The sequence below is a fragment of the Petromyzon marinus genome, chromosome 43 (genome assembly GCF_048934315.1).
Source record: "Petromyzon marinus isolate PM22_M1 ecotype Great Lakes invasive population chromosome 43, UKy_Petmar_22M1.pri1.0, whole genome shotgun sequence".
Lineage (NCBI taxonomy): Eukaryota > Metazoa > Chordata > Hyperoartia > Petromyzontiformes > Petromyzontidae > Petromyzon > Petromyzon marinus.
The window spans coordinates 6,860,996-6,888,193 of NC_133709.1; the positions used below are offsets into that span (position 1 = coordinate 6,860,996).

Sequence of the window (27,198 nt, forward strand, 5' to 3'; positions counted from 1 at the left end):
CACTGGGGAGACAAAGGCAAGCCAGGCGCGGTGCTGGCCACCCACTCTCCTCATGTGCCGTGCCAGCAGCCTTCTTCATAGGTTCTACTCACTAACAGCACTTGCCCCAACTGTCTGTTAAGGCTATGCGAGAGTGGGGGAGGGGGGGGAATCTATGTCTTTGTACCGCTCACCACCCACCGTGCAGTATCTTCTGATGGGACTCTGGCCAGTGATGTGGTCCTGCTGAGCCGTGATCTTGTTGTGGAGATGAAGTCAACGAGCGACACCTCCGGCTCTGCTCCCGCTTGGATCTACCTTGGGAAAAACCAGACAGGTGCGAGGCGATTCTCCACACGCATCGAGACACCGTCGTGACACTGGCGATCGTGTTGGCATCGCCTCCAACCCCCCCCGCCCCCCCCCCCCCCCACGGCGAACGCGTCGGTGGATTTTTCGTTTAGAGGGTCGAGAGCCGCAAAATAAAATGTTCACGCCGACCGACCGAGTATTTGGCCGAGCGGTGCGCTGCCGTGAATTTGTCGATGTGCTCTAAAACCCTGGCTTGCCTGAAGAAGGCGATGCAGCAAAAATGTGGATTCCATCAGTACGTATATATGGACTTTGGACTTCTTTCGCACTGTACGTAGTCAAGCATTGCTAATCGGAGGTACGGGGGAAGGACAACAAAAAGGAGTTCAGGGGTCGATGTGCCCGATAACACCTTCATGCGTGGAGAACCGCAGAGCTTGGTGGCTGGGGGAATTTGGCACCAGCTCGCCGTGTGCCTGCTGCTCCACCTGCTTGTCTTGCCTGCGTCTCTGCGTCATTACACTTTTACTCTTCGAGAGTGAGTGAATGCTGTGCGGTGCGTTACAAGTTTAAATTATTGTTTCGTGCGTTGGTGCGTCGTTTTAAGAATTAAGCTCGAACTGCTCACTATAAACTGCTTAATATAATACATGTACTTTGGTTCTTTCGGTAAAGTCATGTAGAATGAGAATAAAATAATAAATTGATAAAATAAAATAACACAATAATATTCTCACGACGTTTCGGCCACAACACAAGCGGCCTTCATCAGGTGAAGGGGCGAGACTGTCTGGTAGGACAGCGCTGTCCTACCAGACAGTCTCGCCCCTTTGTCTGGTAGGACAGCGCTGTCCTACCAGACAGTCTCGCCCCTTCACCTGATGAAGGCCGCTTGTGTTGTGGCCGAAACGTCGTGAGAATATTATTGTGTTATTTTATTTTATCAATTTATTATTTTATTCTCATTCTACGTGACTTTACCGAAAGAACCAAAGAAGATGAATCATTGCAGTCACGAAAGCTTTAAATCGAAATATAATACATGTACTACGAAATATCCATGTAAATCTGAGGATTATGTTTCCTTCCTCTTTCGGGCTTCTTCACTCGTTCTGCTTTAATTTGGAATTGCCTTCCATCGCCGTCTCTTTTCCCAGGTTTTTATAATGACCCTGTTCAACTCAAAAAGACGTGTTCACACTTTTCTATCATAACTCAACTCGCGCTTTGGAATTTTTGGACCTTCGCTCCTGTGCTCTGTCTAATTACAATTCTCGAGCACTGGGTGATGCGCGCGTGGACACGCCGTGGTTGTGACCGTGTTTGTTTGTTTGTTTCACCAGGTGAAGTCTCGATACAATACGCGGACTTTCACTTCCCGAGCGAGCTCTCCGCAGGCGCTGTCCAGCCATTCTCCCTCTTCGCCAGCGAAAATGTGACGAAGGTATCGCCAATAGTTTTTTTTCCCCTCCATCAACGGAAATTCCCCGCACAAAAATCTCGAGGCAAGACCGATGTGCTTTGAAACTTCGCGCGCATTCCACCTGACACGATGGCCAAACTCCTAAACCATGAACACGCGGCGGACATTGGAGATCGCGCGACGTCGTTTGGACAAGAGCAGGGCCTTGCGTGCAGGCGTCGTTGTCGTCGTCCGGATTTTGATGAAATATTCGCAAATTGTTTCATTGGGGAAAAGCCGTATGACAACATCGCCCACCTACTGGCAGAGTAACGTCCTACTTTCAGGCCGGTTTGGCGTTCATCCTGTACTGCGCAGGGACAGCCGCCATCGGGGGGTTCCCCTTGGCAAGACTTACAACAGAGCATTGGAATGGTTGAGGTGAGACGTAGTGTGGAGTGCTTTTGAGTTGCTCGTTCGATTGAGCCAGCGCCTAATCCGCGCGAATCTCTATCCGTGTCCCTTACAATGCCCATGAGCTGTGCGTGTCGTTCATCTGTCTGGCTCGTCTGCCGCAGGCGAACATCAAATTCAGTGTTTTCCGTGGTGGTTTTGGGCCCTCCATCAAGATTGCTGGCACGAACAACGTTCTGGAAAACTGCGTGGTCTTTGACACCAGCGGATCAGGTGAGGGATGAGAATAATCTATGAGCCAAGAGAGCCACCACCGCCACCACCACCACCACCCATCGCATCGTCCCTCCACATGATGCAGGAAATATTGTTCAAGCGAGGTGTAATGGATCTACAATTTTTTTGTCATTTCCCCTCCAATTGTATCCTCGGTTGTGTCCTTGGCATCTTCCAATGAGATGAAATGTCGATCCGGATCCCTCGCAGAGCAGTGTGAACAATTGTGTTACAGAATGGCCTACGGGAACAGATATCACAGACGACCTCTGAGATTCCTCCCAGATAGATCCTCTGGTCCACACAGCAGGCGGCAGCACCTTTCGATACGCTCACCGAACGCGTTAAAATATATATTTTATTTTCAGAGCTGGAATTCTGGCAGGGTAAACCCAACACTGAATTGACCCTCACGGTTCTTTTGTGGAGTCATTACTGACCGGGGTGAGACAATCAACTCACTGCACTGGAGATGCCAGATTAATCACAAGCAGCTGCAACCTGGTTTAGAACCCAGGATGTCAGTGGTGCCATTTCAGCACTCTGACCTCTTGAGCCATCGGGGCCCCCTCAGTAATAAACTCTTCCACCACATAGCATCCTTGGACTATTTGGGTTACGAATTACTGGACAGATCCACGACTTTTGCAACAGATCCAGACTCCATTTCTTGCCGATCAACCCTACCCTATGAGGACGTAACCCTGGCGACCGCAGCCTGCCCGGCATGTAGCACCGAGGCAAGTTACACGTCTGGGATTTCCTCCTCATCGTCCTCCTTCAGCGCTCATATATATATATCTTTTGTTAGGACTGTACACAGATTAAATCCTCCTAACCTGGTCTATTGTTTGCACTTGGTGGGTTAAACTTGGTGAAGACAGATGAAAGGTGGAAATCATTTCCCACCCCCCCTCCCCTCATGTCTTTTTTATTGCATTATCTCATTGAATACATTTTTACTTTGAAAAATAAGAATAATATGAAACACTAATTATATCAAATACATTTAACACGCAGTCGGGTTTTTCACAGCCAATGTTTACGATTGGGTTACGCCCCATGTAATGATCCGGCCAAATTTGTGCCGTAAGACCCTCCACCACCACCCGAATTTCCAAACATTAAATTGTCACGTGGTGCACCTGCAAAATATTTTAGTTTCGGTTCGTTCACTGGGTAAGTTAAAGAGCAAATCTCACAACTTAATATAGATCATGACGCGGCCTAACCCAAAACCCAATTACGAATCAACAAATAAATGTCTCTCTGACAGGGATTGTGGTGACGGGACAATCAAATACGATTACGTCTAACCTGGTGACCACGTCGGCTTCCGACTATGGAGTGACTGCAGATTACCTGCCTGCGGCCATCGAGGTGAAAAAACGCACACATGCAGACGGCCAACGCGCGGCTGCCGTGAGCTGATTCACACTTGTGCGTGTGTGTATGTGTGTGCGTGTGTGTATGTAAGTAGCGGTAGTGTAGCGGTTAGCGCGCTGCTCTATGAACCTGGCGACCCGGGCTCGATTCCCGCTCACGGCCAACACCAGTGACGATTATCTGAACCGGTCCCGGGCCTCCCCTAGGTTGACTCAGCCTCAAATGAGCACCTGGTGCGGTGTGTAAACATTGCCAATAGGGAGACAAAGGCGGTCGGGCGTGGTGTTGGCCACCTCGTGTGCCGTGCCGGCCTTCATAGGTGCTCGCTGACAGCACTTGCCCCTACAGTCTGTTACAGGCTATACGGGGGATCTTTGTCTTGTGTACATGTGCCTTTTAGGAGGATTGTAACTGAATGCCTCTTAGTGATCTCCCTCGACGCGGCGAATTCCGGTGCAATTGGATTTTCGGTTGGCCTCTCATAGCTGGGCGGACCCCTGAGATCATTGTGCAATGCCGCACGGCCCTGAACCAAGGCCCTCCCGCTAGCGACCGGCGGGCCCCCTCCTCCACTGCGCCACGAACCCAATTCCCACTCACGGCCAAGATCGCCTAGGTTGACTCAGCCTTAAATGAGTTTTCTGGTGCAGTGTGTACACAGCGGTGGGCTTGGTGCTCGTGTGGTGCTGGCCACCTACCCCCTCATGTGCCGTGCCAACCTTCCACTGGGATTTTTGCACACAGAGTTGGTGTACGGTGCTTTTTCAGGAATATTTTGCTGTTTTTCTGTTTGCACAGTCACATAGTCACTTTAAGATGTTTTATTGTTCGTGTTTTTGTTATTTGTTTGTTGTGGTTGCACCCGATTCAAGAGCCAAAATGGCTCACAGGGCTATACCAAATAAATAAACTGAAACTGAAAAAAACCTTCATAGGTGCTCGCGAAAAGCACTTTCCTCAAGAGTCTGTTAAAGGTTATATGGGGTATATTAGTCCTTTTTGTTTGTTCAAGGGGAGCAGTAGTGAGTTCGATTCCAGCTCACAAAAACATTGTTGTGTATTGGTGGCCATGAATTGAACTCAGGTCACTGGGTTCAGAGCGCAGTACACTACCCACTGCGTCACAGTGCTGCTCCAATCTGCAGCAACATTTGCCCGTGTCGTATGCTCCGGGTTATAAGACGCTGCGGAAAGTAGTACGCAACCCAAACTTTCGTGTGCGGCGTTAATGAATATGTACAAATTTGGTGAAAATTGTACCTACCAGATTCTAGGACGCTTTGAAAATGCACAGTAAAAAGTAAGTTTTATAATCCGGTTAAATTACGGTAATTGCACCTAGTCCTGGGTTGACATGAGCAGCCATATGGCGTGGATGCAGCGTCCAGGTAATATGCATAGAATGACCATGTGAAGGGCGTCGGTGTTGCATCGTATTTTTGCTAATGTCACCCAGCACTAGTGTCTACGTGTGTGTGGAGAGCACAGGTGGTGCATCCGCCAGTCATCTCAGTCAGTTCACCTACAATACCTGGCTCTAACCCGTTGACATCCTACCAGTGACCCTTTACACAATTCACGTGCGCACGACCACAAAGTGCACCTAGCCTGGCACAAGTGCTTGCTCAATGTTACCGTCACTTAGTGGCGAACGCTGGCTGTTTCCGTGCCCCCCCCCCTCCAAGTATCTTCAGCGGTGTCGTGGCAGTCGACCCAGGGACCATGGTGGAGAGATGTTAACTACCTCGCCTGGTATACGGGAGGTCGTGGGTTTGATCCTGACCCTGACGCCTGTATATAAGTAGTTTGCATGTTCTCCCTGCGGTTGCGTGGATATTTCTCCGGGTCCTCTGGATTTTTTTTCCACGTTTAGAATCAACATACAATAATTTGTGGCCAGGCCGCTTATGAATAAGAGTTACCTAGGCTTCGTGGGCCTTACCTGGTAAAATGCAAGGTTTAGTTTTAGTTTCAATCGGGGCGCAGGGTCCGCCTGGAGGCCGCACGGCCGTTTTTGCGCTCACGACGTCGATAACCCAAGCCGGTGCACCGACCGCCGTTCTGTGATGGAAGAGTGACCCTGACGTGGACCGAGTTGGAGCCGGAGGTCGGGTGTCACTTTAACGTCAAGGTGACGTCGATGTTGTCATCAACAAGCTGGGCCAATGGAGCCGCACTCGCTTCCCTAACTGCTGATGGCCCCGTGACCTGTCTGTGTGTGATATACTGTATGTATTCAGCCACGGCAAACAGGTGAGTACCTTGTTTTTTTTTTAAACCCTCTATTTATACAGGCTGTTCCATTGATAGATACCGCGTCAAGATTTCTAAAAACCCTATATATTTTTTTATGTTGAACTTCGTTGGCACCCTACGTAGCCGTGCTAATCCAAGGGGTGCGTGGTTGTGATAGGTCGTGGACATGACGAACGGACTCGCGGAAAACGTGGTGGCTGGATTTAAGTACATCGCCTACCGATTAAATGGATCCAATTGTGAGTTCAGTCCGGAAAATCGCGTCTTTGGTGATGGACAATACCACACTTAAAACTGCTGCAGCGCATGTGCATGTGTAAAGCCCTCTTGCCAATCTACTGCTGGATGAGGACTGCCCCATGCCATGCAGGTCATGTCACGAGGGTTATTTTTAATATTTTTTTCGGTGAAACAAAATGTATCGCACACAAATTAAGCTTCCTTTATGTGTCATGTTAAATGCATCTGAAGTGAAATGTATTTACAATTTTCCTACAACTGTAAACATTTTTTAAAAATTATGATCTGCGATGACGTCATCCAACGGCGGTCTAAACATTTGACAGAGAAAGTAGCCATCCTTCACGACTGGGGGCCCTCAGATTTGACCGTGCTTAACACTTGTCAGTGCGGACTTCCTGAAGATAGATAGGGAGCATAGACTTTGGGGGTATAGTACAGTACAGCAATTGTTTTTTTGTCTTACATTGCCCTGTGTATAACTGCCAATTTGTAGCCGTCTAAATAGGCCTCTGAGCCGTGTGCTCAACAAAAGTAGTAAAAAAAACACAATTTTGCATGTCCGTATCTATTGCCTCCATTAATGGGAGCTCAAGCATTCCACCAAACTGTTTATGCGTTGAGGGGAATACCACTGATGACTTCCCAATGCACGAAGCGTATTCTGGCGGAACAAGCAGACTACTCCACTCAGCTACCACCCCAGATGCCGTGGAATATTCAACAACATTAAAAACACAATTGTAACCCTTGAGTTAAAGCCTTCGTGACTGCAGGAATACATATTATATGGGTCTTTCGGTAAAGCCACGTAGATAGAAAAATAATAGAAATATCACGACGTTTCGATCACAACACAAGCAATCGTCTTCAATGAATGCTTGTGTTGAGATCGAAACGTCGTGATATTTTAAAAATAAATTTTCTATCTACGTGGCTTTACCAAAAGACCCATAGAATTGTGACCCTGTTGCTTTTTTAAAACTAAACACGAAAGAACAAGATTATCCGCTTACAGTAAGCTTGCTTATACGCAGTATAAACCGCTGTGTGTTTTGTTTATGGTCTAAACAGTATCGTGTCTGCTATGAATGGGGTCAAGTGGTGCCATGCTGGCTTTGTGCACTGCACTATGAACCTGGAGATGGACTAATATCAGTGTCGAGTGATATCGCCGAACCAGTCCTGGATTCCACCGTGGCGAAATGTTAGCTACCTCACCTGGTATACAAGAGGCGTGGCTTCGATTCCGACCCTGACACCTGTATATTTGGAGATTGCATGTTCTCCTCGTGGTCACGTGGATTTTTTTCCGGGTCCTCTGGTTCACGGGATGTATGTTGAACTTCTTTCGCACCATACGTAGCCAACCATGCTAATCGGAGGTACAGATGAAGGACATCAAACTAAGAACAAAAAACTGTTTTAAAGAAATGAGTTTTCAACTTGATTTAAATGTGTATAGCTCCAGTGGCTTCCTAATATGGGAAGAGCGTTCCAGACGGCTGAAGAAGCGCATCTGACCGCACGCGATGCGGTGACCATCATTGTTCGATGGCTAGCTAATAGCCACTGCGAGTTCCCAGAATGGTTTATGCTTCTTGACGAGATCAGCAAAGTACTGTGGTTCATTTGTGGCAAGCGCTTTGTGTGCAATGAGTGCGGCCTTATGATGTATTCGTTCGGCAATGCAGCTCAGCGAGCAATGAACGACGGACACAGTCGGATCTTGCAGTACCCGTCACGACACGTGCCAGAGAATTTGGTACACGCTGCAGCTTGGTAATGTTTTTGCCATTGAGTTGCAATAATCGAGCTTTATCGATATGATGCTACATGCCACCATGTTGGATATGTCAACTGAACTCGGTGTGAGCGTTTAATTGGTCAGGGCGGATATTTTGCGGTCAGATATGCGACGATGTGCTCCGTCTCCCTGTGCCGACTTATGCCACCGGGAATTTATTACTTAACGTTTGATTTATGTTCGTGCAATATTTTCGATATATCATGTCGACACAATTATTTTGGCTCCGATCTCTATTTGCTTCATTACTGTTCCTTCCGTTATTAGGAAGCGACTGGAGCTATGCACTTCTGATTTGTACGGTTGGCTACGTATGATAGGAAAGAAGTTCAACAACATACATTAAAGAGAGGATGTCGACCGCAGAGATGGAGTTATAAAATCAGCTAATGTGCGAAAGAAGTTCAACATTTTGGTGACCAGGATCACGTTTGCAAATGAGACTTCGTCATTTGAGTCTCACCTGGTTAACGACGTAGACTTGAACTCTATACACTTGTACACTGAACTCGTGCATGTGATGTGTGCGTGCGTACGTGCGTGTATGCTTCTAATGCGTAGTAGCAAAGAATGCGAACGAGGCTCACTCGGGGCTCTACGGAGTTTACGTGACCGGTAACTTTGACACAGACGTCATCGTGAGGGAATTCCTCGTGTGGAAGAGCTGGAACTACGGTGTCTATATCCAGGTAGAGGATGAATCCTTTTTTCTTGTTTATTTTGACACTCATCACACTGCAGGGTACAACAATTCCCTCTCTGCTTTATTCCACGCCCCTGTTTTACATCTTCAATGGTGCCGTTTGTTGCTGGCCGCTTGGTGCTCTAGGCCTTTTGGGTTTTGTGCTCAGCAACTGTGATTTCAAATTTCTATGTAGTCGAATATTCCCTAACTGCTGCGTGCAAAAAATTACCATCCCTTTTGCGCCTCTCGCAAAGGTCAACACCAACGTGACGGTGACCAACGTGACTTTGGCCGACAACGGAGTGGGCGTCTTTGCCATGGTCTACACGGCGTTCAACACCTCCACCTTCCTCAACAAGTTCATCACCATCAGTGTATGAAGGTTTACAGCGGCGTGCGAGCTGCAGTCGGCATTCTTTTCATTCTGGCTATGGTCTTAGTCTAGTCGGCGACGACGACCTTTGTGGGGTTTTAAAGTCGAGGCTTTAGCCTGCGGATTTCATTTGTTCATTCCCTTAGCCTTTTCGACTAAAGCGGCCGTGCATGCATTGCACTCTTACTTATTAAATGTACGTACGATGAACTTCTTTCATGCGGCATGTACCCAACCGTGCTGATCGGAGATGCGGGGGAAAATGTTGTTGTGAAGGGTGCGCAATTTCCTTCCTCCACCACCGCACTCCCCCCCCCCCCCTCCAATATTACCAGGATAACCGATCGGTAAACTCGGGAAATCTTTTATATGCACACAAGTGTAGTGCCTTGGATTCACTCGGACGGCAATCGCCTTTCTTCCACCGTCACTTTTGTTTCCATCGTTCCGCACACACACACACACACTATAATGTCACACACACACACTTTATAACTTCACACACACACACTATATAATTTCACACACACACACTATATAATTTCACACACACACACACTATATAATTTCACACACACACACTATATAATTTCACACACACACACTATATAATTTCACACACACACACACTATAATTTCACACACACACACACACTATATAATTTCACACACACACACTATATAATTTCACACACACACACGATATAATTTCACACACATACACTATATAATTACACACACACACTATATAATTACACACACACACACACACTATATAATTTCACACACACACTATATAATTTCACACACACACACTATATAATTTCACACACACACACTATATAATTTCACACACACACACTATATAATTTCACACACACACACTATATAATTTCACACACACACACTATAATTTCTCCTCTCCGCGCTCCGCCAACTCGAACACTCGAATTCCCCTCAGCACCGTCCCGCTCATATTCCTTGTCTCCACACACAGTCTCTTCTTCTCTCACCTTACACACAGTGGTTCTATCTCCTCACACACAGTGACTCGTCTATCTCTTCACACACAGTGGCTCTGTCTATCTCGTCACACGCAGTGGCTCTGTCTATCTCTTCACACACAGTGACTTGTCTATCTCTTCACACACAGTGACTTGTCTATTGCTAACTCTCCCTGTACCTACCTATACCGTGATCTCCACTCTGCTAACGCTAACTCTCGCTATCGCTATTTATTGTCCTCTGGGTTCGGCTCTCAATCTATTTCCCACTAACACTTGACGGGCTTCCACTCCTCGCATCTCTCTCTACCCGCTGCTGTCTCCACTTCTCGCCAACTCCCCCGCCGTCCAAATCACCTAGACTTTTTATCCCCTTTCCAATCGGCCTTAATTAATTGCCACGTGCCTCGCTGGCATTTTCCCGCCAGCTCCCCACCTGTCCAACGGCCCAGACTCCGTGCCGCCGCCACTTAACGCTAACAGCCTCTCGACCAATCACAGCCCTCGTCCCTTGACTCCCTTAATTACTTTGGCTTGTTTACGCCACCCGTGACTTCATCACCTGCTCGAACTTACGTGACCCACACTGTTTGTATGTACTGTATATGACCAACTTACCCATGTGTATTGTCTACTCCACTACACATGTATAAAATTACCATGTTTGGTCTTCCTCAGTGGACTGCAGTCTGGCAGCATTAATAAATTACCTCAGCCTGTTCTTTATTCCATCTCATCACACATAAGTCATCATCACACCTCATTAATTTAATCCATTAATCGTTTACGTAAACATCTTTTTTTTTTTAAACCACATTTCGTTGCCGCAATGTGTTGGTCCTTACCCAGTAAAAATAAAAATAAAACCGTTCCATCGGCCAGGGGGCAACCGTCGAATGGCGCAGTATTGGCCGATGACGATGACGGCGCGGCGATGATGAATGTATATTCTAAGAGCTGTGCTTGGAATGATCGCAGGCAAGCACCATCATCGGCGCCAGCTCCGACGACACCTGCGGCAACGTCGCGCCACAGAACAGCTACACCGCCGGCAAGCTCAATGCCCTCCCCGTGCCCGGTGAGAACTCCGGCATGCGTGCACACAAAGAAAAAAGATCCCCCGTATAGCCTTAACAGACTGTAGGGGCAAGTGCTGTTAGCGAGCACCGATAAAGGCCGGCACGGCACACGAGGGGGTGGGTGGCCAACACCACGCCTGGCCGCCTTTGTCTCCCTAGTTTCAATGTTTACTCATTGCACCAGGTACTAGTTTGAGGCTGAGTCGACCTAGGGGAGGCCCAAGACCGGTTCAGATAATCGTCACTGGCATTGGCCGTGAGCGGGGAATCGAACTCGGGTCGCCAGGTTCGTAGTGCAGCGCGCTAACCGCTACACTACCGCTCCCCACGTGCGCACCCATACACACACGCGGCCGCCCCGGCTGTCATCGTCAGGGGCACATGCGGAGATTCCTATTCTGTACAGGTGCAGGCCTGGTTATCGTGGAGAAAGGAACCATATACATTTGTGTATTTCTGTATGTTCGTTGAACCTGTACCCAGACAATAGGAGGTACTGATATTTTATTGCATGCAAATGACAGGAGATACAAGGACAACGTGCATGCATAATGTACGTCGATTACCATGTGAATAACCCAACTGGCAATAGATACCCATTGTAATTTATATGCATTCATTAGTCCCTCCACCTTTCGCACGAGAAGTGCTCGCAAGTGACGTCATCACATCTACGCCTCTATTTAAGGGACGATACAGGAGGATTTCTCCACAAATCGGCCTGCGTCTGATGAAGCTAGTTGTAATTACTGTCGAAACGTCGTACTCAGATTGTAAATGTTGTGGATTTGCTCTCCAACACACCAGTGGGCTGTACTAGCAACTAATTGGCATGTTCTGTTTATGTAACAAACCTTACTAATTGACTGTGTCGGGTGGTAGCGGGTTTAACGACACATTTATATTTACGCCATCTAACCCAAAACACATATTTTGGACGTTGAACTTCTTTTGCACTGCACGCAGTCAACCGCGCTCATCCGAGGTGCTGGTGAAGGACAATAAACGGGACAGAAAAAGCAGTTCTAAAGAAATGAGTTTTCAATTTAGATTTAGTTTGTTTCACATGGACTGTTGTCGTGAGATTTCTTATGGTCCTCCTATAAGCGAAGTCACACCGCAGGCTGTTCACTGACGCTGCGTGCCCGACATGAATCGTCATCTCTCCTTGTCCCAGATGGCCGAGTCGGTGTCCTGTGGCCGATCTTCACATCCAACCGTAACAAGGCCCCTGCCCAGGGCCACCACGCCGTACCAACCAACTACAGTGTCTTGAATGGCCAGACCAACATCGACAGTGGGTTTCCAGTCCACACATCACTGCCACTGATGCTTAACATGGGGGGCTGATAAATATCACCGTATACTCTCCAGATTAAAAGACACGCCACAAAGTTGGACGGCACCCCCAAAACTTGCACCCGGTGTCAATAAAGTTGCACACACTTGTTGCACACGTACGCCAGTTACGCACGCACATATGAACACCTGTCAAATTATGATTATAATAACACGGCCTCCCCAAACTTTTGCTTGAAAAATACAGGGGGACAAACACGCATCTTAAAACAAATAATTTTCACTTGACGTGGACTGAGATTTGAATTTCACGACCTTCTGACCGCACTCACCTGTTTTGACGAGCACCTCCACCGTCCCCACCCCTCCCCAGCCGTGACATTCATGAACTTCGTCAGCACCTGCCAAGGCAATAAAAAAGGCTCTGCTGCGATTGCCACAAACGGCCTGTCTGAGGACTTCCAGCACCCGATCGTCATCAAGGGCTCCAAGCTCCAAAACGTGAACGATGAAAGCAAGATCTACATGCACATGGCCAAGTGAGAACCCAGCTCTGTGCTCTATGCTTCCTTGCTGATCTCGTTAAGGAGCATAAACCATCACATGAACTCTGGTCATCCTTGCAGTAGTGGCTTTTGGCTAGCCATCTAACAGAAACGGTCACTGCATCACGCGCTTTCAGATGCACCTCTGTGGCTGTCTGGAACGTTCGTCCTTCCGATATTAGGAAGCCACTGGAGCTCGCACTTATACATCTATATTGAAAACTCATTTCTTCAGAACTGCTTTTTGTGTTTAGTGTGCTGTCCTTCTCCCGTACCTCCGATTAGCGCGGTTGGCTACGTACAGTACAAAATAACGTATTAAGGCCTTCCCTGGCACTGGACAATGAAGTTGCATGATTGGCTATGCCAGGGTTCTTCAGCTGGTGGCCCTTGAGTTAGCTGTGGCCTGCGAAGGCTCTAGGCACGGCCTGCCGAGCCGTGGCCCGCTGAGAGCTACGGCTTTGTGAGGTTAGAGAGAGATGAACAAGCGATAGAGAGACGAGAGACTTAGAGGCAAGGGGTACGGATTTCTGCTCACGTGCACGGTAGCACGACACCGCACGCCGTTGCAACATCAGCATTGTCGGTTCCTCAGGCACAGCCCCCCCCCCCCCCAACAACAACTGCCGTCTGTGCGCGCGCGTAGGAAAAACGTCGCATTGGGATGTCTAAACGCGGCGTGTGATGGGAAGAGAACGGCGCTGCTCACCGACACAGACGGATCCTTTCTGGGCACGAAAGGCACCGCTGTGCCCACCGCCGACAATCTGTGGGGCGATCCCTCCCTGGGCATCGGGGACAATTGGGTGCCTAAGATTGCGCTCACATGGCCCAACGACTCCACGTCAACGCTCGCCAGCGTCGCTTCCAAAAAAGGTAACCGATCGCTGCCCGTGCCACGTGCGTCGCCTCCGAGGTTGAGAGACAGAGGTGAGGGGGGACCGTTTAATTGCTGTGCAGGTTTCCGCGGTCGCGCCGCTTAGCTCTCGAATGCGTTTTCGGGGGGGGCGGGACGCACGAGTGGCTACGTGCCGTCGGTGGTCGCGGCGTTCGACGTTTCGCTGCCGCCTTCGACCCCGTACGCGAGTGGCGCTGCGAGAGGCTTGTTTCAAGTGACCCTCTCACTTGAAACAAGCCGCAGTGCCATGGGGGAGGGCGCGGGGTGGGGGGGAGGGGGGCTCCTCATCATTCACAGACGTCTGCGGCTTGTACATGGCGTGCGAAATTCTGTGTGCTCAGTAGTTCAGACCTGCGGGGTGGGAGCGGTGGCCTTTCTATGATTTTCTTTTTTTAAAGCCAATTATTTGTATGAACTGGCCTACAAGTTCAATACAATGATGCGCAACATAATGGTTTCGGAAGCAAGACAAACAGAGCTGAACTTTACCCGTCAAACATATTCCGTCGTTTGTTTATAGGAGAAAAAAAAACCCCCACACTGTTTACACTCGGGCAACAATGCCCCGTGTTTAAAGGAAACATGGTCACGCGAGATGTGTAATTAACCCGGGGTGGATATTGTACTTCTTTAAACACACCTATGATATCACCGTTTGCTTCACGATGTTCACGTGTACCACACATATCTCGTCCCGTGCAAGGTAATGTTCCGGTGTTTACTTAACCCAAAATTATCATTTCCGTTGTTTCAGAGGATATAAGTAGTGAAATACAGGGTGCTTCCAAAAAAATGGTAACACTTATATGGGACTATCGTTTTTAATGTAAAAAGAGTGGAAAATACACTGTAACATGATAACAAATATATGCTAATAGCTTTAAAAAAAAATCAAGGAGTCTCCACTTACACTTTGGTTCTTTCGGTAAAGTCACATAGATAGAATATTAATAGATCATGACGTTTCGATCGCAACACAAGCAACCGTCATCAGGTGAAACAAACACAGCAGGAGAACTGCTGACGTAGGAGAAAGAGCTGCTGCAGAGGTGAAATAGGCTTTTGGTGGGCCCAACCCCAGGGTGAGTGGGCGGAGCTAGAGAAGGAATTTGTCCGTAAATGTAAGAGATTAGTATGTACTCTTTGGTTCTTTCGGTAAAGTCACGTAGTTATAAATAAAATAAAATGAAAAAAATAATTTTATGGATTCCTGCAGTCATGAAAGCAAGAGCAAGAGATACACATGGAGAGAGAGAGACACACACAGAGAGAGAGAGATACACACAGAGGGACAACCCACAAACAGAGAGGGACATCCACATAGAGAGAGACACACAAAGACACACACAGATACACACACAGAGAGACAACCACAGAGAGAGACACAAACACATAAAGAGACACAAGCACATAGAGACACACACACAGAGACACAGAGAGAGAGACACGCACAACCGAGAGAGACACAGAGAGAGAGAAACACGTAGAGAGAGACCCACACAGAGAGAGACATGCGGAGACACACACAGAGACACAACACAGAGAGACACAGAGAGAGAGACACACACACAGAGACAACCCCCACACAGAGAGAGATGACAACAACAACCGCCATTCGCCACTAAGTGGCGGTGACGTCACCACGATACTTGTGCCAGGCTATGTGCACTTTGAGGCCACGTGAAGTGTCAAACGCCCGCTGGCAGGAGGTCACGGGTCAGATCCAGGTGCCACGAGTCGATTGACTGAGATGACTGGCTGATGCACCACCTGTGCCCCCGACTGTGCCAACTTGCTGTGCTTTAGCCACCCGGCGCTCCGCTTGTTGTTGTGAGCGTCGCTCCTCCGCCCTCCGTTGTTGTTGGAGGGCTACTGCCTCTAACTGCCCAGTAGCGTCCTTCACGAGCCTCCTCCACAGAGGCCGATCTTGCCACCGCTGGTACCAGTCATCGGCAAGTCCACTCAGCTCCACATCCTCCTGTACCACATCACTCCATCTCTTCTCCAACCCGTGCCGCACCCATTTTGCCCCCTCGATCCGGTCGAACAAAAGCTGTTTAGGCATGCGGTGGCTGGGCATGCGGGCTACATGACCCAGCCATCGCAGCCTTGCCTACCGGAGGAGCTCACTGATGGGACTTTGTCCAGATCTTTCAAGGATTTGTGAGCTCCTCACACAATCCAGCCTGGTTAAACCCAGGATGGATTTTAGGCATTACCAGCCTAAATGTTTCTAACTGGCGAAGATGTTCCATTAGGGGGGTCCACGTTTCGCAAGTTTAGAGAAGGGAGGGAATGACTGTGGCCGAGAAGACCTGAAACTTCATGTGGAGCGAGAGACCAGGTAGCTTCCACATAGCGTTACGCAACCGATGAAAAGATAATGCCGCTCGACTGATTCGGAGTGAGACCTCTGCTGTTAAACCGGAGCCAGTCATGAGCATACTGCCAAGGTATGGGAAACTCTTCACTCTCTCCACAACTGCCCTATCACCAATTGGGAGTTTGGGGGTGGAGTGTCCGATGGTACAAAATACCCAGGCAGGTGCTTAGTTTTGGTGGGACTGATGGTAACGCCCCACCTCTTGGTGGCAAGCTCCAGGCTCAGCAGCAGCACCTCCAACTCCTCCTCTGAGTGAGCAGCAGATCATCGGCATACATAACGTGGTTGAGCAATAGGGAGCCATCCCTTGACCGCACCCGGGCATCGATCAGCCTCCCATTTTATCTATACCAGATGGAAATTTCTCTGGTACAGCTATTGAAGGCTTCACGAACTACGTGGTCAAAATAGATGTTAAATAGACAGCTGACATAGGCAGGTAGGATGGAAACATCACAGTCAGTTAAGACTTTACTTGGTTAATAACATCCTTCCAATGATTGCTCAGTTTGTACCCATCTTCTCGGTTGAAGTTGTGTCTGTTTTTATATATCTGGATGGCTTCGTGAACACATCTCTGATGATAGCCAGTGAGTTTGTAGAGTACCTTCGTCTTGGAAAAATCTATTTAGTGTGAGCCCACAGCGTTAAAACAATGATCAGCAATGGCAGAGGTATTGGTCCTACCATGTTTCAGACCTGCCTTGTATTCGCGAATACGGTCTGAGACATGTGGTTTCATTTCCCCAATGGAACTGCTGCCGCAGCCACAACTTAGTTTGTAGACACCAGGGTATTGCATGTCAGGAAGCACATCCTTTACAGATGGGATCATATCACGGATTTTGTGTACTGTGTTGAAACGAACCTGGATATTGTGTTTGTTTAAGATTTTGGACATATTTTTGGTAACCCCTACTATGTATGGCAAAGTGATGGTTTTGACTGGGTCCTCAGATGGTTGTCTCCCCATGGCTGGGGAGACAGCTTTGCGGATTGTACGGTCAGAATATCCATTCATCCTGAGGGCTTGGTGTATGTGCTCAAGCTCGCTGGCTAGGTGGTGCTGGTCGGAGATGCAATGGGCCCTATGGTGTAGTGTTTTGATGAGGGAATTCTTCTGGGCTGGATGGTAGTGGGAGTCAGGCTTTAGATAGGAATCCGTGTGGGTGGCTTTCCTGTAGATAGAATGTCCCAACGAGCCATCAGGTCTCTTCTAGATCAAAACATCTAGGAATGGTAACTTGCCATCCTTTTCCATTTCCACGGTGAATTTGATGGCTGGGTGTATGGAATTGATGTGGTTGAAGAATTGGTTTAGTGCTGGCTTTCCATGTGGCCAGATGATGAACGTGTCATCTACGTATCTCTGTAGGGTGGATGTCTGGATGGCATCTGTCTCAAATTTCTCAATGAAAACATTCGCTACCACTGGCGATAAGGGAGAACCCATTGGGGTATCTTCCTCTTGTTTGTAGAATGTATCATTCCAGGTGAAGTGTTGGTAAGGCAGTGCCTCACCAAAGTTGGCACATCAGAATTCAGTCCCTATTGGACCAAGTCTTCAATGATTGTAATGTTTTTTTTCGGTAAAGTCACGTAGAAATAAGAAATAATAATACAATTACATAATAGCATACGACGTTTCGATTGCAACGCAAGCAATCATCATCAGGTATAGAAGAGCTAAATTGTGTGTGTCTCTCTGTGTGTATCTGTGCTAACTCTCTCTGCTTAGATGTTTATATATGTCTGCGATCTGTACTCTTATCACTCTTAACCTATAATTTAGCAATCTTTGAAATAACGTAATCAGCCAGACCATGCGTTAATTGTGTTTTGACCGACCCTCTGTGCTGCATTATATTGTTTCCAAATTTTACTAAATCTTGTTCGATTTGATGTGCTTCTCCATCTCTCTTTGTCTCCCCTACATGCTAAGGCCTCGGCACAGAGACCCTATCTCTCTGTGCTCCATACGTTGTGTCTCTTTGTGTCTCTGTCTTAACTCCCTCTACTTAGGTGTCTGAATATATATCTGCGGTTCTGTGTTTCCTCTCTCTCTCTTAAATTGAGCTCTTCTATACCTGATGATGATTGCTTGCATTGCAATCGAAACGTCGTATGCTATTATGTAATTTTATTATTATTTCTTATTTCTACGTGACTTTACCGAAAAAACCAAAGAGTAATTCCTGCAGTCACGAAAGCACCAAATCAAGTTTGATTGCAATGGTGTCAGGCACAGGTACCTTGGTGAACAGAGAGACTACATCGAAATTGACAAGCAAATCATCTGGAGACAGTGAGATGTCTTTGATTAGAGAAACCAAGTGAGCTGAGTTAAGTACAGCTGAGGTGGTCTTGTAAGTGAATGGCAGCAAGGTCTCAGACAGAAATCGTGCCAGTTTGCAGGTGGGTGAGTTAATGGTGGAGACGATGTGACAGAGCGGTGTACCCTTTTTATGGATTTTTGTAAGGCCATAAAATCTGGGTGGTCTAGCAGCAGAAGGTTTTAGAGAGAGCAGCTTGGTTGGTTCGATTATAGAAGTCAAATTTGTGATGATATTGTTGGTTTTCGTAACCAGGCGGTTGGTAGGGTCTCTATTGATTTTGGTATAGCTACCATCCATAAGAAGGTCCTGAATTTTGTTGTTATATGTGGTTTTATCCATGACGACCGTGGCATTGCCCTTGTCGGCTAAGAGGATGACAATATCATCTCTTTTTTATATTTGAGCGAGTTCAAAACTCTCGTCCTTGCTGATGTTGCTAACGGGTTTCTTAGCGTTTATGAGGATAGCAGCGATTTCAGATCTTGCTACGTTTGCTGGGATGTGTCCTAAGCCTTTGAGGGCTACATCGACCCGGGCAATGATATCATCCACTGGGATGTGTTTAGAGGTGACTGCGAAATTCAACCCTTTAGCTAATACCGATTTTAAGCTGTCAGAAATTGGGCTGTTACTCTGATTGATAACAATCTTGTTAACATCTGGATCTGGCTTCTTCTTAGACAGGAAGTTGAATTTAGCAATCAGGTTAACTTTACATATGGCTGACATTGAAGCGGCAGAAGAAACTATCATGTTATCTACATGGTCCCAATCAGATGTGTTGTGATCGAAACGTCGTGACTATTAATTTTCTATCTACGTGACTTTACCGAAAGAACCAAAGAGTATGGATTCCTGCAGTCACGAAAGCTTCACATCATTGTCAACACATGCCTGGAATCTTCTCCAGGTGGTCTCCAGAGCAGTGGCGTTACTAGGGTTGGTGTCACCCAGTGCGTAACTCATGGTGTCACTCCCCATGGACCTCTGCCCGTACCAGACCATATAGAATCCTTTGTAATGTTTTTTGTACTAATGTTACTCGTAAATCGTAATTACCGTATAGCACTGAATATAATGGCAATAGTAGTGACATAAAGAACTAGCAAAATAAAAATTACACCTATAAGTTACAATATTTCCTTTAATTACTACTTCATGCTCAAAATTTTCATTGATATAGGTTCACAAATACTAATTACCACGATATTGTAGCTAAAGCACCAGAAAACTTGACATAATCAGCAACTATAAAAAACACCAGCAGCAACGAAAACAACAGCGCTTGCAGACGAATCCACGTGATTCGAAGCGTCATTGTATAGTGGGTTGAATAACTAGAAGAGGGCTTCTCTGAAACAACACAGTTTTTATTTAACAATTAACACTTAACACAGAGAGGTAACGGCCCTTCACACCCGATACACTATGGAGGTTACTCTCCAGACTAATACGCCTCTCACTGGTTAATCTACAATTCCTCCATGAGTGAAGCTTGAATCTTCACTGGTATATAAGCTGGAGCCAACCTTGCCAGGGGTACGGCTCTGCCCTTAGGGCTCTTCAGTCTTCAGGAGGCTTCTTGTCTTCAGCTGGACGACGACTGTTGGGACCGTTCAGAGGTCCGGTTTTTTTACAGAGCCGTGGCTCGCTCCGCCCTGGCCATACCTTCCTTCTCGAACCTTCGGGAACGATCCGGGGTTTGATGTCATCCCCCAGCCACCCTCCTGTGGTCTGGGGTCTTCCTCCTTTTACATACTATTAAATAGGGTAACCGTTGGGCCCTATGGCCCATTGACTCTCAACATTGGGGCTCAGCCCCTCTGTTGCCCCCTATTGGCCTGTGGCTGGTATTGCCGGCAATTGCATGGGAACGGCACATCTTGGCCCAATAACACCGTTACAATTGAAATTGGGTAACAATGACAGCTCTGACCGGAACGCATTAGAAGGTTCAAAAAGTAAATTAGCATAGCGTTTTAGCCTTGTAAGTGTATTTATACAGTACATGTAAGCTGGGCTTACGAAAAATGTTTTTGTTATAACTAACTACAGGGATAAATTTTGATTTAAAGCTTTCGTGACTGCAGGGATTCATATTATTGGTTCTTTCGAACCAAAAATCTAACTACAGGGATATTTTTTCTTTTAAAAATTCTGCTGAAACACCGCACAAAAATTGTATCGAGTCATTTTGGTGTCACCCCCTCTGATGATGTCACCCGGTGCGGTCCGCACCCCCCGCACCCCCCTAGTGATGCCACTGCTCCAGAGCCCGGAGGCACTTTTCTTATGGTGTTGTTGCAAATTCAAGCGTTAACATTTTTGTGAAGCAGCCTTTATATACCGTAAACTAATGAATGTCTCTGCCATGTAAACAATTGAAGTATTTGCTATAATTCCCGACGTTTTATTCTCTGGGAGCTTTTTGACGCCACGGTGGTGAGATGTTAAATACCTCGCCTTGGTGTACAGGAGGTCGTGAGTTCGATACCAACCCTGACGCATGTATATTTGGAGTTTACATGTCTCTCTTCCCGTGGTCGCGTTAATTTTTCTCAAGGTCTTCCGGTTACATTTACAAACATGTAATTTTAGAGTATTTGGCTGCAATACATTTCCACGTGATAAAGCACTTCGTTGAGATATAATTTGTGGCCAGGCCGCTTCTGTAAAAGAGCTGTATAGCTCAGTGGGCCTTGCCAGAAAGAAAAAAAATAGTTTAGATTCAATTCCAACTCCCAGCACATCAAGCGAAATGCCAGGAATTGAGCCAAAACAACACGCCAACACAAACAAATAAAAAAAGTGCATCAGAGAGCCACTCATGATACAGGACGACCGCAGCAACCTACGCGAATGAATCTACATATGTCATTCCTCCCATGAAATACACATGACGTTAATTTGAAATGTGTTGTCGTTGTCGATCCAAGGCGTGTTTGTGGACGGCTGCAAGAACATGGGCACGTGGTGGAATTGCGGCGGCGTGGAGCACGCCGTGCTGGCCATGCAGAGCATGGACGCCGACTTCACGTCGCGCCCATTCTCCCCGGCAGCACTACTCAGCCCCGACTATGTCAACGTCCTCAACGGTGAAGCTCAGAGCCACGTGGGCCAGCAAAGACAAAGACGACAAAGATCCCCCCCTCCCCCGTATAGCCTTTAACAGACTGTTGGGGCAAGCGCTGTTAGCGAGTAGGACCTATGATGGCTGGAATTGTGCACGAGGGGGTGTGCGGTCAGCACCATGCGCGGTCGCCTTTGTCTCCCCCGCACGATATACTCATTCAAGACCTAGTCGAGCTAGGGGAGGCCCAGGATGGGTTCAGATAATCGTCACTCGGTGTTAGCTGTGAGTGGGAATCAAACTCGGGTCGCCAGCTTCGTAGCGTGGTGCTCGAACCGCTGCTCCACGGCTCCCCTTACCCAATGCGTTGTGTGGCGCGTGTGCTGGTCCATACTCGGACCGCCTGCAGGAGCACTTGCCATCCTCTTTTCTACTGCACAGCCATGCCGTGGCCATGCCGAGCCAGCCCGGCGAGGCCCGGGAGGCACCACGTTTTTCCACTGCAGGACCCGAGCCGTGCCGTCACGAAATAACCGAGTCCAGACACGTGTAGACGATGCGGTGATGTCGTGTCCTCACATAGCGCTGACTGACGTCACACATGGCTAGGTTCTGGTTCGGCACGGCTTATAGCTGCTGGCTGTGAACTTGACAACCTGAATTCCCAGCCACGGCTTAACATCAGTGGCAGGTGATAACTAATCTGGTCCTGGGCACCCGACATCACCAATCTGTATTGACCAGCACGGTGGTTACACAAACCCCATGGCCTTTTTATTGTTTATCAATCATGATCAATCTTAGTTTATTGTCCTTCCCCCGTACCTCCAATTAACACAGTTGGCTATGTACGATGCGAAAGAAGGTCAACATACATACATTTCTACCGCTTCATACTGGGAACAGTTCATAATTCCAGTGCTCATTTAGTGAGCATTTTCATCATCAGTCATCGTCATCACGCTGAATGATTTTTGCCCGGTCTTAAGTCATTGTTAACTAAAATTAAAAAAGCGCTTGGTTGGCGAACGTTTTCGTCACTCCTCACCTTCAGGAAATTGACACCTGTTTTTACGACCTCCCGCAGGGCCCCCGCTGCACGCGATGGAATCCTGCCCCAAGGACGGCCCGTGTTCCCAGACCGCCAGCGTGTTCCACGGCATCGTGAACACGGCGAACTGCCACAGAGTGTACTTCCTACGATACCCTCCGCACACCTTCCGCCTCGCGCTGCTCTCCGGCAAGCCCGACACGGTGAGCCCTGTTTTCTCACCCGTCGCGCTTATTGTTTGGTCTCGCATAAGGCTGCCCACCAATCCCATGTTTTCCTAATCCGCATATTCCGTTTTGATCATGGCGCAGAAGTTCAAAGTGGGCCTCTTCTACCCAAAGGATTTGCGCTTCAGGGTGAGCGTGAACCATGGAACATGGACATCCACCACTGTGGGAAATAACATTTCCTGTTTGGACGGTAATGCCTCGGTTTTCTTTGCTGATCTCGCGCACGTACGCGACGAGTAACACTGTTTTACCATTGCAGGGTTTCAGTTTCAAATTTGCATTAAGTTTGTTACTGCGCGAGTCAGATCTACGTTGCCATGACCCTCCGATGTGCTGTCGGGTTGTGCCGCGTGTTGTTTGCGTGAGCAGTTAATCCGTGGGTGGGATTGAGGACACCACTGTGCCTTCCGAACAGTGGCCATGACAGTGGGGAGGGGATATTACGGGGAATAAATTCAGAGATGGGCAGTTATCTCGTAATAATTATTACTTATTTTCAAAGGAGAGCCTCAGTGAGTCCAAGGACTCGGTGAGGCTAATGCCCAATTATACTGAATGATATTTTTAGCTATCAAGGTGATGTGTAATGCTACTTCCGCATAGGTTTTGCGCGGTTGTACTGTCCAACTCTCCGACGTGTTTTAGAGTTGTACCGCACGTTGTATGGCACAGCGTCCGACGTTTCGCCTGGCACGCTCTTCAATAGCATGGATTCCATTCGTGAAGAAGCGTCCATGGGGCGGTTCTCTAGCACGAATGAGCTGCACTGCTTAGCCATGAGATCCGAATGGCTGTTTCGTGATGCCTATAGCAGCAAACGGGGAGAAGATTGCAGTGGGTATAATTGGAAAGAAAACGCTTTATAAGGAAGGAAAATCTCAGGATGTCTTGAGTAGCGCCTAAATGTGGAGGGGGAAACGGGAGGACCTGGACCACGGGAAGAACATGCAAACCTCCAGATATACAGGTGTCAGGGTCTGGATCGAACCCACGACCTCCTGTATCCCAGGCGAGGTATTTAACATCTCCTAGCCACCTTGTATGGTTGAATACATGACAGTGGTCTCAGAATTTGCCGTGAACTTACCCCGCAGCCGAACAGGGTTTCAACAACTACTACCGCATCCTCTACCTGAACCTCCACGCCGGCGATCTGGTGGATGTGCAAATCAGCAACACCGCCGGAATCTCCTTCACGGCCCGCAACACGACTGACGCGAATGCCCCCACCACCGCCAAAATTCGCAGAAGCGTGGCGGCCAAAACCAACTCGAGCGAAGACAAAATTGAAGTGATCATCGAAAAGCCTCAGGCAAGCCCCACGCCACACGGCAGCACCAGAGATGATGCTGCTGTAATTGATCATCATGGGCCAAGCTCACACTGCCGTATCATGTGGGCATAAGGGCTTCAATGGCAGACAGACAAGGATGTGACGAAGTCACACGTAGGAAGAGTGGACTAACTATTTAAACTAAACAATTTTTATTTTTGCCAGGTAAGGCCCACTGAGCTATATAGCTCTTTTTCAGAAGCGACCTGGCCACAAAATGATAGCTCAACAAAGTGGCTTATCACGTGGACATTTATAGCAGCCCAATACTCTAAACGCATGTTGATTGTAAATGTGAAGGGAAAAACCAGAGAACACGGAGAAAAATCCGCGCGACCATGGGGAGAACATGCAAACCTCCAGATACACAGGCGTCATGGTCAGAATCGAACCCATGACCTCCTGTATACCAGGTGAGGTAGTTAACATCTCACCATCGCAGATACCATTTTGTTAACATTGATCGATGGCTGTAGTACAGATGAGGGATTTGGGTTGGTGTGCAACCATCGCAACTGGGGAGACAAAGGCGGCCGGGCGTGGTGCTGGCCACCCACCTCTTGACTTGGGACTCTCGAGTGAGTAGAGATGGAGTGGGAAAAGCCGTGAGGAAGGTGTGGGGATGAGCTGACACTGGCAGCTTTATTGTCGAATGCGTTGTGCTGAACTTCCATTGCTGTTTCTGTGCTAGGCTCATCAGCGAAAGCGCCGAAGTACAACCGACGATCTGGACCCCATCATTTACATCGCAATCATCGCCGACATCAACAACGGGAACCTGGACGATGCCGCCTTGAACATTAATTCCAAAGCAGGTGGGCAGGGCGACAGCGAGGCATAGCGGCAGGGCTGTTTAGGGTCAGGCGAGTGTCATGCCACCTTGCTCGTAGGGCAGGCTGCTCTCTACTGCTATATAAAGTGGGGCACCACAGTGGCAAGATGTTATCTGCCTGGACTGATATGCAGGAGGTCGTGGGTTCGATCCTGACCCTGACGCCTGTATATTCGGAGTTTGCATTTTCTCTCTGTGGTCGCGTGGATTTTTCTCCGGGTCCTCCGGTTTTTCCCTCCACATGGAAAATCAACATGTGTTTAGAGTATTTGGCTGCTATAAATTTACACGTGGTAAGCCACTTCGTTGAGCTATCATTTGTGGCCAGATTGCTTCTTTAAATTCAATGGGCCTTCATTGGAAAAATACAAATTATAGTTAGGAGTAGTTTTATGACAATGAAATTATATTCGGATATTAATTATTGTCTAAACACATTATGCTGTACGTCAGGGGGAAATATTTAGTTTAAGCCAGAGGGCAAGATAATAACTGTAATTATAATATAAATAGTATGTCATGTGTACCTACGGTATATGCTGTGCAGAGTGCATACAATCCATAAACATTGTGAGTCCCAGTCCATGTGTTGGTAGAAAGGAAGCTTCTGTGAATATGTGGGTGACAAATAGGCCCACGTGCGGATGCGAAACAGCGTGCAAGAGTACACGGGTGCACGAGTGGTCAAATCCCTTTATGCCTCATATTCATGTCAGAATCAGAATATTTATGTATGCCAATGAGCTATACATGAGCTATAAATATATAAATATGAGCTATAAATATATTTTTCACAGGTGTCCAGTCGGGGCAGGTCAGAACATTTCAACAATATAAAAAAAAACTACAGGAGTGCAACGTGTAGGAACAGTAAACAAATTAAGTCACGTAGAAGGGAAACAATAAAATAATAAAATATATATCAAACAATTAAATTCTCACGACGTTTCGACTGATGATGACTGCATGTGACTGCTTGTGTTGCAGTCGAAACGTCGTGATAATTTTATTGTTTTATATTTGTATTATTTTATTGTTTCCCTTCTACGTGACTTCTTTACCGAAAGAACCAAGAATATGAATCACTGCAGTCACGAAAGCTTTAAATCAAAAGTAAACAAATCACTTCAAAAAGTATGCAAATAAACTCTTTTTTACACACTTTTATTATGTAACTCTGTCTGTAGTCGTATCCTCAACTCTGTTGTTGTTGTATCCTCAAATCTTGTAACTCAGTTTTAACCCACTTCCCAATGTGGCATCGACTGCAAACTTGGTATACATATGTCATACTGATGACAATACTATATTCTACCATTAAAATACAAATTTATATTTTTTAAACAATCTTTTTTATATTGTATGTTTCGGCTTGGGTCTATTTGTCCACGCTCAACTGACGTTGGCTGTAAATCACCACGGGTCCCTTACGTTGTGGCAAACCTCGGGGCCACTTCCTGGAGTCGTGGAGTTCTGCCATTACTCGTACGGTACATTTCATTAAAGCGTGTTTTAAAAAAAAGGTCTGTTTAAATATTACTTATTATCTTACCAGGTGAAGCCCACTGAGCTGTTCACTTACTTTTCAGAAGCGATCTAGCGACAAATGATAGCTCAACGAAGTAGTTTGCCATGTGGAAATTTATAGCAGCCAAATAAAATAGGACATTCAAACAAACAGACTGTTGGGGGGCAAGTGCTGTTAGAGAGTACCTATGAAGGCCGACACAGCACATGAGGGGGTGAGTGGCCTGCATCACGCCTGACCACCTTTGTCTGCCCAGTGGCGATGTTTACACACCAAAATAGGTACTGTACTAATTTGAGGCTGAGTCGACCTAGGGGAGGCCCCGGACCGGTTCAGATCATAGTTAGTGGTGTTGGTCATGAGCGGGAATCGAACTCGGGTCGCGGGATTTCGTATCGCAGCGTAGCGCTGGGCGCTACAAAAAGATCCCCCATATAGCCTAAACAGACTGTAGGGGCAAGTGCTGTTAGCGAGCTGGCC

The 27,198-nt window shown here is 47.4% G+C and overlaps 1 protein-coding gene across 4 annotated transcripts in view; it reads left to right on the plus strand.

Annotated features, from left to right (window-relative positions):
* The window catches only part of LOC116951442 (fibrocystin-L-like), a 65,051-nt gene that overhangs the window by 25,125 nt on the left and 12,728 nt on the right, over window positions 1-27,198 (plus strand). For 3 of the 4 annotated variants that reach the window (XM_032970055.2, XM_032970056.2, XM_032970057.2), the window contains 16 exons: window positions 188-316; window positions 1,635-1,735; window positions 2,272-2,380; window positions 3,660-3,763; window positions 6,183-6,264; window positions 8,634-8,761; window positions 9,012-9,131; window positions 11,113-11,212; window positions 12,391-12,510; window positions 12,886-13,051; window positions 13,704-13,933; window positions 21,611-21,769; window positions 22,832-22,998; window positions 23,107-23,215; window positions 24,120-24,337; window positions 25,050-25,173. In XM_032970055.2, coding sequence (XP_032825946.1) covers window positions 188-316; window positions 1,635-1,735; window positions 2,272-2,380; window positions 3,660-3,763; window positions 6,183-6,264; window positions 8,634-8,761; window positions 9,012-9,131; window positions 11,113-11,212; window positions 12,391-12,510; window positions 12,886-13,051; window positions 13,704-13,933; window positions 21,611-21,769; window positions 22,832-22,998; window positions 23,107-23,215; window positions 24,120-24,337; window positions 25,050-25,173 — 2,166 coding nt within the window. The remainder of the gene's footprint in view (window positions 1-187; window positions 317-1,634; window positions 1,736-2,271; window positions 2,381-3,659; window positions 3,764-6,182; window positions 6,265-8,633; window positions 8,762-9,011; window positions 9,132-11,112; window positions 11,213-12,390; window positions 12,511-12,885; window positions 13,052-13,703; window positions 13,934-21,610; window positions 21,770-22,831; window positions 22,999-23,106; window positions 23,216-24,119; window positions 24,338-25,049; window positions 25,174-27,198) is intronic. The other variant, XM_032970059.2, reaches the window with a different exon arrangement.